The sequence below is a fragment of the Phascolarctos cinereus genome, unplaced genomic scaffold (genome assembly GCF_003287225.1).
Source record: "Phascolarctos cinereus isolate Bilbo 61053 unplaced genomic scaffold, phaCin_HiC Scaffold_4;HRSCAF=312, whole genome shotgun sequence".
In the NCBI taxonomy this organism is placed as follows: Eukaryota; Metazoa; Chordata; class Mammalia; order Diprotodontia; family Phascolarctidae; genus Phascolarctos; species Phascolarctos cinereus.
Window position 1 is genome coordinate 210,996,961 of NW_027555847.1, and position 12,083 is coordinate 211,009,043.

At 47.1% G+C, this 12,083-nt stretch overlaps 1 protein-coding gene across 4 annotated transcripts in view; it reads left to right on the forward strand.

The window, feature by feature from the left end:
- The window catches only part of POLR3E (RNA polymerase III subunit E), a 29,459-nt gene that overhangs the window by 15,323 nt on the left and 2,053 nt on the right, over positions 1-12,083 (forward strand). For all 4 annotated transcript variants that reach the window (XM_020965309.2, XM_020965308.2, XM_078152890.1 and 1 more), the window contains 11 exons: positions 985-1,070; positions 1,437-1,481; positions 1,592-1,683; positions 2,203-2,323; positions 2,807-2,888; positions 4,361-4,420; positions 5,138-5,295; positions 5,867-5,928; positions 6,919-7,445; positions 9,868-9,945; positions 11,378-11,503. In XM_020965309.2, coding sequence (XP_020820968.1) covers positions 985-1,070; positions 1,437-1,481; positions 1,592-1,683; positions 2,203-2,323; positions 2,807-2,888; positions 4,361-4,420; positions 5,138-5,295; positions 5,867-5,928; positions 6,919-7,445; positions 9,868-9,945; positions 11,378-11,503 — 1,437 coding nt within the window. The remainder of the gene's footprint in view (positions 1-984; positions 1,071-1,436; positions 1,482-1,591; positions 1,684-2,202; positions 2,324-2,806; positions 2,889-4,360; positions 4,421-5,137; positions 5,296-5,866; positions 5,929-6,918; positions 7,446-9,867; positions 9,946-11,377; positions 11,504-12,083) is intronic.

The following is a 12,083-nucleotide window of genomic DNA, read 5'->3' on the forward strand; positions in this document are numbered from 1 at the left end:
CAACCTTTATATCAAAATCGTATACCCATTTTGACTTTATTTTGGTATGTGGTGTAAGATGTTGGTCTGTGCCTGGTTTAAATGGAGTAATTTTAGAGCATGAGATATTTCATTGGAGAGACAGGTTAGGAGAATGAGTGAATGATAAAACTTTTCTTAAGTGTTTACCAGGGGATTTATTTCCTGGAGATTCAAAAATAAAAGCAAGTACTTCATCTCCAACACATCCAGGGGAGTAATTGCTAGGGAGGGGCACTTTTTTCTGTGAAGTTACAGAGATGGTAGTTGGGTCTTTAGGGAAGTTGACTGGCACACCATCCAGGAATGAGGACAGAATTGATTTGATCGTGGTCTCTGGCTCCAGAATTGGAGAAGGGCAAGGGGAGAACTTGGGAAGGAAAAGGTACAGCCACAAGACTGAGCTGTCTGGAGAGTAGGAAGTAAGAGTGAAGTATGGTGGCTTAGGCTTTCCTCAAATACTGGGCCAAATCAGAATGGTTTGAGGCCCTATGGCAGAAATTCCTGCATGGTGGCAAGACTGATGAGTGAATGAAGAAGCACTTATTAAGTGTTCATGTGCAAAAAACATGGTGCTGCATACTAGGGTGACTGTAGAACAGGAAAAGGACTTTGTCTGGGTCTCCTGGCTACTTGGGTATGCGTGTGGAGAGGAAAGGAGGTACCATCATGCCCTTTCTAGAAAGTACAGGTAGATTTTGGGAGCGATATATCAATATGGTGACCCATCTTCATATCATATATGCTTTGTGAACCTCTAGTGTAGACAGAGGTCTGACAATGTGGGGGCTTTCATGGTCTCTTAGTGACTTCAAGAATTGTAAACAGAATCTCAGGCTCAGACCTCGTGGAGTGTCCTCATCCCCACCCCACTTCCTCAAAAAAATAAATTCTGGGCCAGGAAGTCTTAACTTGGATCTTCTCCAGGGATCTATTAAGGCTTAGCCTGTCTGTTGTGTTCTCCAGGACAGCCGATCTGAGCATGAGCGCCAGTATCTTCTGTGCCAAGGCCCTGGGATCTCAGAGAACACAGAGCTCATCAAATCTCCAAGGTGAGAACCCTGTCTACGGGAGTGAAAAGGGAGTAAGTCAGGCTGACACGTGGGAAAAAGTTCTAGCTCTGACCTCCTATGGTAAAGCCTCCCCAGGAGACACGTCCTGTGAGGGCAGCGTCTCTCTGTACTCCTGCCACCATGGATTTTTACAGGGCAGGCAGGGTATGTGGTCTCTTCCTGGCCATGGGACGGGGAAGCTCTGGTGGCTCATGTTTTAGACAGTCTGGTTGTTACATTTTACCATGGGTCCTGATTTTGTGCCTTGGATGGCAAACCCTCTTGTGTTTTTATGGTTTGGGAGGGAAGAAAGGAGAGGGAAACCCTTGAAGTCATTTCTCACTGTCTGTGATTTCCTGTTCACAGCGAGTACTTGATGATGTTAATGCCTCCGAACATCGAGGAAGAGAAGTGAGTACCCCTGTGCCTGAACTGTAGTTCTGATGCAGCATGACCTGTGATATATCAGGGCTGCCCGTGGCTCTGCATATCTCTAAAAGCTGCTGTTATTTCCCCCTTAGAGAAAAACCTATGGCTCCCAGCAACGTCCTGTCGATGGCGCAGCTGAGGACTCTGCCTTTGGCAGATCAGATTAAGATACTGATGAAGAATGGTTCGTGCCCTCCTACCACCCTCTTTCTGACCCCCGCCCCCACAGCCTGGGAGGTTATGCCTGTATTTTGTTGTTCTTCCTCACCATCCTGTTCCTTGCCCATGCTTGTTCCCAACTCTGGGCCCCTGAGGAGTCATCAAAACACATACGGTCTGTCTGATTTTTGGGTCCCTGACACCGGACTCCATAGGCCCTGAAAACCAAAAGACCTGGAAGAGCCTGAGCTGTCTGGGCTGGCTCATTATCGGTGAATGTGGACTCTGGGGATTGTGTAGGAGGCCTTCACAGGTGCTGGAAACTTTCTGGTCTAAGACCCAGAGAGAGGCAGCCTGGAAGATCTAGACTCAAGTCCCTTGCGTGATGCTCTGGCTGGTTCCTTTTTGGCTTGATGAACTTGTGTTGGTAGATCAGGGTCCATAGACATAAAGCCTTCCCTTTGGGTTTCCATTTTGGAGAACTGTGCTTTATCCAGGGTTCCTGGCTGGGTGCTTTATGGAACCCTTTGTCTTCTTGTCTCAGTGAAGGTCATGCCTTTTGCCAACCTGATGAGCCTGCTGGGCTTAGGGACGGACTCAACGTCTGTTCTGCGCTGCATCCAGCAGGTGGCGATGCTGGTGCAGGGAAACTGGGTTGTGAAGAGGTATGTTTGTTCATTTAACAAGTGTGTATTTATGTTGTGTCCTCTTGGGCCATACAGTGATGTGATATAGACCCTTTCCACGATGGGGTTCAGAGGAAGAGGCGAGAATAACTATCTGAGATTAGGGCCTGCGATGCTGGTAACCTGTGCTATTAGGAAGTGAATTACCCTGAGCTGTTGAGCAAGGTCCAGAGGTCTGCCAAGTATCCAGCAGTCCTAGGGCTTGAGAGTCCCATAGGAGATGAAGGGGTGGTGGGAAGAGAAATCTCAGTTCTGCCTGCTCACCTGGTGAGCAAGTAAATAGTTTCCAAACCGGGATGAGGTGCCAGGGGCTGGCCAAGATGTAGTGAAGAGGATGTTGTCCTATCTCAGATGGGGTGGTCTGGAGCTAGATGAACACGGCTATTTGCTGGTCCTGGTTTCAGGCATCCCCTTGCCTTGGCTTCCTGTGACATCTGCTACCGTTTGGTTTCTCGTTGGCAGTGACATCCTGTACCCAAAGGACAGCTCCAGTCCTCACAGTGGGGTGCCTGCAGAAGTACTCTGCAGGGGTCGGGACTTTGTTGTAAGTAAGGAAGGGGAAGATTTGCAAAGAGAGCTGATGTGGAGCCTCTCTTGGAAGAGCTGCGTTTCTCTTGTGCACTGCCCCTAGGCTAGAGAGAGCAAACCTATATTTCAAGTTCACTGTCCTCTACCTGTATGGTCCTCTCTAATCCTGGAACTTCCTTCCCTGGCCTTTACTTCATTTATTCTGAGCCCCATTTTTATTCTAAAGCAGGAATTCTTTTTTTTTTTAGGCAATTGGGGTTAAGTGACTTGCCTAGGGTCACACAGCTAGTGAGTGTCTGAGGCCAGATTTGAACTCAGGTCCTCCTGACTCCAGGGCTGGTGCTCAATCCACTGTGCCATCCTTGCTGCCCCTTAGAGCAGGAATTCTTAACTTTTTTTTGTGTTAGGGACCCCTTTGGCAGTCTGGCAAAGCCTTGGGACACAAAAGAAACCAATTACATTGAAATATAGTTACCAAATTGCTCACCACATTCATGAACCTAAGGTTATGAATCCCTGTAGTAGAGAAATTCATACTGATGGATTGATCCATATAGTACTCTCCCTTCTCCCCCACCTCGTACTAAAAAAGTATATTTGACTTTATATAGCAATTTATAGTGGTGCTTTACCTACTTTATCTTGCTTGATTTCCCCTACAAACCTTTGACTTGATTACGTGGGTATTGCCCCATTTTATAGATGTGGCAACTGTGGCTTCAAGAAGTTAAGTCACTGGTCCAGGGTTGCATAGAGAGTAAGTGACAGAGCTGAGACTTCACCTCAGGTTTCTGCTTCTGTCCATCATACTTTTTGCCCTCACACACTGTTTCACCCAGGATATGGATTGGTTTAACTTGGGACTCACTCTCAAGCAGGCTGAAGCAGGGCTTTGGGTTGGTAGCAAGTGGAGAGGCGGGAATGAATAGGCAGGGAGAAAGGAATGTGGGAGTTAAAAGACGGGCCTTATTTGTGCCTTTTAAGAATGCTGCTTGCCTGTAAAGTTACCTACTCTATGTTCAGCCCCTTCTGGAATTCTCATTAAAGAAGAATTCTGGGGTGGGATGGGGGTGGTGCAGGGTGAGTTACTGATCTGGATGCAAGTACTCTTAGGTGGAGTTTGGGGTTGAGGGGAGTGGTGATGGAAGGGGAGATGGGAGAGCCTGTCCCTGGCTTCCCACCCTTACACTCCCAGCCACCGTAAGGACACCTCTTGTCGGTATCAGTGATATGGAGAGCTCAGGGTGATACAGATCTGAAAGAAAGCTTCTGGTAGTTGGGGATGCTGTGGGCTGAGTTTTTACTATGGTTTCTAGAAGACTTTCTGGCACCCATTCTCCAAAGAAGACCAGAAGCATGCCTCCCTCTCCTCCTCGAGGGCTCTCTGTGCAGCCCTCTGGGTATTGGAGAGCTGTGTTTTTGTCTCTGCTTGGTAGCCTTCCCAGAGCTTGTAGGACATATGGAAATGGTTGTCTTTCTTTTCCCCAGATGTGGAAGTTCACACAGAGCCGCTGGGTAGTAAGGAAAGAGGTGGCAACGGTTACAAAAGTAAGTGTTTGTTTCCTAAGCCACCGCATCCCGCCCCCCCAGATTTGGGCCCAAGCAGTGGGAGAAAGAAAGAAGGGGAGCACTAGGCTAGGCAGGTAACCAGAGATCTGATTATTCCCTCCCACTAAGGAGGCAAGTAGAGATGACCCCACCTTGGGTCAGCTGCCCATGGAACTAGTGACAGGGTAGCTGAGATGGTAGTCATCATAAGACTCATGGACTTTGTGTGTGGTTTAAAGTTTGTAAAGCACTTGATATGCATTATCACATAATCTTCACAATGTTATGATAATGATTATCCCTAATTTGCAAGTTAGGAAACTTAGGGAACTTAAGCATTTGTTCAGGGTCACACAGCTAATAAATGTCTGGTGGGTCTTATCTCACTCACTTCATTTACCTCATGCTTCTTTTCGTCTTGGTCAGCCTGTTCCTTTTTTTAATTTTGCTAGGCAATGGGGTTAAGTGACTTGCCCAAGGTCATACAGCCAGTAAGTGTTATGTGTCTGAGCCCGTCAGCCTGTTCTTGAGGCCCTCCCTTAAGGCTGTTAGAGCAATTTGGGGAAAGAGAGGGGGAATCAGTATGGTTTAGTCAGGGAAAAGGACCAGCTAACAAAAGACTTCAGGGATCTAAGGTAGTGGGCTGATTAAGCCCATCCAGAGGCTAAATCTGGTATCGCAGCTTTTCTCCAAATCCGTTGTCCCTTTGGGTCCCAGCTCTGTGCAGAGGACGTGAAGGACTTTCTGGAGCACATGGCTGTGGTGAGGATCAATAAGGGCTGGGAGTTCTTGCTCCCATACGATGAGGACTTCATCAAAAAGCATCCAGACGTCGTCCAGCGGCAGCACATGCTGTGGATGGGCATCCAGGCTAAGTAAGGGTGGTGGTGATGCTGGGGGTGGGGGGGCACCAGTAAAATGTGCAGGAATGCATCCACACCCTCCTCCCTGCTCAAGGAAAACCTACTGATCTCTGCTGCTCAAGTGACAGCTGCATGGTCCAGGGGCAGGATAAGCTATTTGTGTACCTAAAGGTCCAGACCTTGTATTTGCCCATAATGGTGATGTTAGAGGAGATATTGGCTGAGGGGTGAGGGAGCGGGGAACTTGAAAGCTAAGCCCTGGCTTTTGGAGAGAACTAAAGGGAATGGATTGGGGAACCAGGGGTTGGAAGTTGGGGGGAAGATGGGCAGAGAATGAGGAGGAAGGTGTAGGGCAGAGGACCGAGGGAGAAGGCAAGCAGGAGAGGCTGACATGAGTGGCCCAAGAGATTTTGAGGGGGTGGGGAGGGTGGTTGGGACACTATTGTTGGAAGTTAGAGGCTTTTTTCTGTATAACTTGAGGAATTTATTAGGAGTCTGAGGGTCATAGCACGTCTGCTTAAGAGATAAGAAAAGCTTTAAGCAAGAAGGTCTTTTTTAATCTGGTGCTTTTTTCCCATTTCAGGTTAGAAAAAGTCTATAGTCTTCTAAAAGAGACCGTGCCAAAGACTGCAGAAGGACAATCAGGTTTGTTTGGAGGAGACAGAGACAGGGATCTGGGCTGAGACTGTGAGGTTGTGGACTGGTTTGGGAGGAGGGTTGTGGAAGAGGAAATTCCCAAAGGCCTTTGTTCCTGAGGCTTGATGCTACATGGGCAGTGCTTGGGGAAGGTTTTGACCTGCACTTTTCTCCTGCTTTTTTTCTCTTGTCCCTTCTGCCTCCTCTGGGAGGGGAATCTGAATCTCTTGGCTGCTAGCCTAGGTTCAGCATGAAAATTGAGTTGAGGGTCTGGCCAGAAGCCAGGGCCCAGATCCCAGTACACCGAGAAAGCTTGGCATGTGAATAGTGAAATAGATCAGTACCCTCTCTCCTGCCTTCCTTTAGAGGGGTTGGCCAGGATGGTGTCGGCAGGCTATCCTGTGGACACAGTACAGTGCAAGTGGCATTCAGGATTGTAGATGCAGAACTGGAAGGGGCTTCAGACGCCACCTTAGTCCCATTACAGATGAGGGCACTGAGGCCTAGGAGGTCAAGTATCTCCCAGGTCACACAAGTAGGAATTTGAACTTCGGTCCTCCCACTCCTCTCCCCACAACTTGGGAACTGTGTTTTGTTTTGTTTTGTTTTTTCCCGTCGCTGTAGCTGGCAGCAGCTAGCTTACACTGGCTTAAGTGGCAGAGGCCCTTGTCGCTGTGAAGGCTAAGAAGGGCTGGACACATCCGACCTCCAGCCCTGGCTCTCTCTCACTGAGTATTTATTTCCTGGGAGTTTGTAGAATTCCTCTGGGTCTAAGTTTATTCCTATTTGGGAAATGGTGAGAAATGACCCTTCCTTTGTACTACATTCAAGCTGTCTATCCCCTCAGCTTTCTCCCCTGCAGCCAGCTTTCGCTCTGGGACAGTTTTTTCGAATGAATTTGTAATTGAGACAGAAGGGCTCAGCTTTTGGGCCTTGAAGTGCTCATCTCCTGAGACAAGGGATTCCTCATTCTGAGCAGCTCCCTATCTGTTCTTGTAGTGCCTGTTATGCTCGTCTCTGGGGATCAGCGGGTCCAAGCAGCCAAGGCCAAGGCCCAACAGAACCACCTGCTGCTGGAACGGGAATTGCAGTGGAAGAAGGAGCAGCTGCAGGCAATGCAGGCCTCATCTGGCATGCGCATCAAAGAGGAGCCAGTGAGTGAAGAGGAGGAGGAGGAGGAAGAAGAGCAAGGTGACAAGGAGGAAGAGCCCATGGATACCTCCACCTGTGGCAGCCTCAGAAACAAGTTGGCCAATGGGCTCCCTGCTGGGCGAGCCGTAGGTGGTGACACCCTCAATGGGCACCCCCCAGCGGGCTGTGGGGAAGCACCCATGGCTCGGGAACTGAGGGCCTTTGTGGAGGCCACCTTTCAGAGGCAATTTGTGCTCACTCTAAGCGAACTGAAGCGCCTCTTCAACATGCACTTGGCCAGCCTGCCCCCTGGGCACACACTGTTCAGTGGCATTTCAGACAGGATGCTTCAAGACACAGTGCTGGCTGCTGGCTGCAAACAGATTTTGGTGCCTGTAAGTAACACTCCACAGTGGGGAGCAGGGGGCAGTGGGTGTTACCATTTAGGAGGGAGCCTTTTTTTAGGCATGTATCTTGAGGAGAAGCAGCTGGGGCCTGTATATCCAAGTGATATGCTGGCTGTCTGGTAGTTTTTGACCCTACTTTTCTGCTGGCCCCATATTTGTGAGTGGCCTAGAACATGGACTCTGTTGGGCAGAAGGAGAGATGTTGGAGAAGTTGGTGTGGAGAGCCTGCCTGCCACCTAGACATGAAGAGTGGCAATTCCAGCTGGTGCTGTGAATGATGGGGGACTCTTAGGCCTCCACTGAACCACCCTACTCGGGCCCTGAAGTAGCCCCCAGCATCCCATTGTTCCACTAGAAGTCTCATGGGGGGCTGCCCTGGCCAGGTAAAGTCAGCACCTCACCAGCCTACAGCACTCTTTCCGAGATCCTGTGGTAGGCTGTCGTTGCTTCCCACGGGCTAAGCTAACCAACACAAACCCATTTGTTTTTTCATGACTGGCTAAGTTTAGGGTATTTGAAGATTGGAATTAACCATGGCTCTCCCATTTCAATAGCAATTTCTTCAGATGATTCTGTGAAATTGGTGTTTTATAGATATAGTAACCTGATTCAAGATTATCCAGCTACTAAGTGTCAGGGATGTCACCCACACTCAGGGTTTCCACGGTCACCATGACTTCAGCAGTTGCTCCACTGTACCAGGCTGCCTCTGTCATCTTACCAGGGCTTCAGTCTGATTGGCTGGCTACGGCCTCCACATTGATTGGAAAATAGGAATAACTACTTATCTTTGGATTATTCTATTTTTGGATGTTCATCCACCAAAATGATGATGATGATGATGAATGATGATGATGATGATGATGATGACAGTAATACATCCGCAGGGGAAAGATGAGGCTGGGAAACTTTTTTATCCCCTGAATTTTTAAAAGTCAACTGGGTGACAGTGGATAGGGCACTGGGTTTGGAGACAGGAAAACCTGAGTTCAAATCTGGCCTCAGACACTTAGCTATGTGATGGAGTCATTTAACCTCTATTTACCTCAGTTTCATCAGCTGTAAAATGGGGATAGTAATGGCATCTACTTCTCAGGGTTGCTGTGAGGATTAAGTGAGATAATATTTGTAAAGTGCTTAAAACTGTGCCTGGCACACACATATTTGTAATATGTGCTATATATAAATATACTATATAAATGCTGTTATCATCATCATTATTATTTCCCCTTGGTCAAAAAAATCTTTCTTTGATTCAAGATGAGTATCCCAGGAAGGAGAATTGAGAATGAGGCAACGAGACTTCTATTTACAAGCACACTAGTTGGGGACTGTGCTTTGTGGATGAGTGTGGGCCCTGGTCTTCTGGACAGGCTGCCTTTCTCCTGCTTGCTCCTGTCTCCCCATCCAACTGGTATAGGTGGAGGTGGGGTAAAGTAGGGCTGTGGCTTTGACATCATTGGAGATGCTGGTGCCAAGGTTAGGCAGATCTCAAGTGTCGAGTAATGCTGTAGTTGTAAAGACTCAAGCCTATGTATGTGAGGGCTGAAAATTGGAACAATGGTCTGCAAAGATTTTGTCTCTGCCAACCTCAGAGGCCTGGCCTTCACTGGGCAGTCACAAAGGGACTATGTCAGCTCCTTCAGCTATTCTCTGGACTCTCTGGCAGAGAGCCAGGACCCAATGCTCCTTAAGTGAGGCATAGGGGAAGCCTCATGTTTGGGAGATGAATACTGGGGCTCAAGAGAGATGTCTACACTTCTTACCTGTTCCTAAGAGAGCACTTGAGGTTCCTTGTGGTCACTTCCTCTCCTTGCCAGCTGGATTGGGGGCAGGGACATTCTCTTGTTCCCTTTTTTTTCTCTGTAGAGAATGAATGGCTTTGTCAGGGAAGTAGGGAAATGAGTCCCTGTGTCAAATCATTTCCTGTTAAGAAGCTCACAGTTTAGAAAGAGACAACATACAGTTTTATGCAAACAAGAAGATAAAGACAGAATAAATGGGAGATAATCAAGATAGGGAAGGCTTCTTGTGGAAGGTTGAGCGTCTCTTTAGTTGAGACTCCAGTTGAGCTTAGCAAGAGTTGGAGATGAAGGAAGGAGAGTGATCCAGGCCTGGGCAAGGCCAGCAAAAGTGAATGGCCTAGTTAGTTGTAATATTCTGTTCGGGAAACAGCAAGGAGGCCAGTGCAACTGGATTGCAGAGAGAGGAATGAGGTGTGAGAAGATTGGAAAGGTAGGAAGGGGCCAGGTCGCAAAGAGCTTTAAAAGCCAGACGAGATTTTATATTTGATCCCGGAAGTCATAGAGAGCCATTGGAGTTTATTAAATAGAGGGGTGAAATGGTCAGACCCATACTTGAGGAAAATCAAACACAGTTCAAGCCCAGCTCACTTGTGTATCGTGATTAGTTTCCCCCACAGACTGCTGCTTCTCCTGATGAGCAGAAGGTGTTTGCACTCTGGGAGTCTGGAGACATGAGTGATCAGGTAAAGGGACCTCTCAGGCCCTTTTCACTATTGCTAGCCTGTTGCACTAGCAGCTAGGTGGAAAGAGGGTTTCTTTTTGGCCAAATTCTTGAGTGGGGTAGGGGTGGGAGAGAGGGACATGGGAGGGTGTCTACCCTTTAGCCACAGTTGGCCCCAGTAGGTGGAGGGAAAGGGGAAGGGCTGAACATACCTAAGGTTGTCCAGATGTACTTCACTTTCAGAAAATACAGACTTTAAAAAACATTCCTGGGCATGCATGGTGACTATTTGCATTACAAAGGAGTTATTTGTTTAGAAAAGGATTCACCACAGTTTTTGAGTTTTCAACAGTTGGCATTTTCATAACCATGAAGGTCATAAGGTCCATGAGTTTACCCATAAGTCATAAGTTTATCTTAGTGCTTTGAAAATAGGCTTAGACAAAACTGCTTTTTTGTGAACTGCTCTGACTGTTGCAGGAGCCCTGCTGAAGTGTGTAGCTGTGTTCCCCCCAATGTTTTCTTCCACGTCTCTCTTAGGAGGGGGAATTTAAAAGAATACATTGGCCTCTTTATGTGTCGTTGGTGGAGGCAGCATGATAAAGGGGACAAAGTACTGGGCTTGGAATCAGGGAGAACTGGATTAAAATCCGATCTCTAACCTTAATATCTGTGACTCTGGGCAGGTCATTTAACTTCTCTGTATCTCAGCCAACTCCCCAGGACTTAAGTCATAGATCAGTTGTGATCTGTGTAGATTATTCCTGTATTCTAGTAAGTTTTATCGATGCCCTTTGCTTTTACTCTGTACTGAATTCCTGATGTGTCCTCCTTTCTCTTGCCCTCTGAACCCATCCTTATAACAACAACAACAACAAAAGGAAAGCCAGCCAGTACAGCTGCTGTTAGTGTATGCAGTACATTTAGCATCTGTAGCCCCCATTTCACTACCAAGAAGAGTGGCCTCTTTTTATTTTTTTAAAAAAACATTTTTAGTTTTCAACGTTCACTTTTATAAGATTTTGAGTTCTAAATTTTCCCCCTTCCTCCCAGACAACCTGATATAGGCTATACAGGTGCAATCATATTTCACCTATTTCCACATTAAGAGTGACTTCTCTTTGTAAAGCAGACCTAAGTGACATGGGCTAGAAATGGCATTGATAGGAGGTACTTTGGCTGTCTCCCCGGCCTAAAGCAGAGCTGAAAGCCAAGTGCAGGTCTCCCAGAGAGATCAAGTGGGCTTCAGGCCAGAGAGAACTTAGCTATATTTCCCATCCCCCTTCAGAAGGAGGGCAGGAAGGACAACTTCCTGTGGAAGTGCTTCATCATCGTCTTCTGAACTCTTAGCTCATCGTGCCTCACATCCATGTCTATGAATTTCTTGTTTGGAAATTATTTTCCTTTCTCCAGAGTGAGCATTACAAATGATTGTGTTTTTGGTGCCACTTAAGCATCGACAGGTTTTACTTGAAATATTTTCCAAAAATTACCGGGTGCGTCGGAATCTGATCCAGACTCGACTAAATCAAGAATGTGGAGAAGACCTCAGCAAGCAGGAGGTGGATAAAGTGTTAAAGGTAATAGCCCACTTAGGGGCGCATCAGATAAAAAGGTCCTTCCTTCAGGCAGGGGGGTATAAATTACAAAATGGACTGTTTTGAAAAGTGCTAGTTGTGGAATTGAAGGACCTGTGTTTGATTTCCAGCAGTGCTGTTTACCGTCTGTATGACCACATTCAAGGGAAGTGAAATGATGTGCCCTCAGGGTCATACAGCTGCATTAGGAGCCTTATTAGGCTCATAGACTTAGAGGTAAACTCGGTCAACTCCTTCATTTGATAGATTAGAGCAGTGAAGCTGAAAGGGTTGCCCAAAGTTATGCAGGTATTCTAAGTTGACATTTTGAACCCAGGTCCTCTGAACACTGCTCTCTCTTAGCAGGCAGAGCTGGGGTTAGAATTTAGTTCTCCTGACTCCCAGTCCAGAGTTCTATCATATCAGTTAACCCTTTTGAGAAAAACATGCTTTACCTAGTAATTTAGGTTTTTTAAAAATCATAGCATTCCTCAGAAGCATTGAAGTACAAAAAAACCCAAGTGTACTTTTCACATAGTCTTTTCTCCCTACAGTATCCCTGTACAGTTAGAATAGTCTTCAT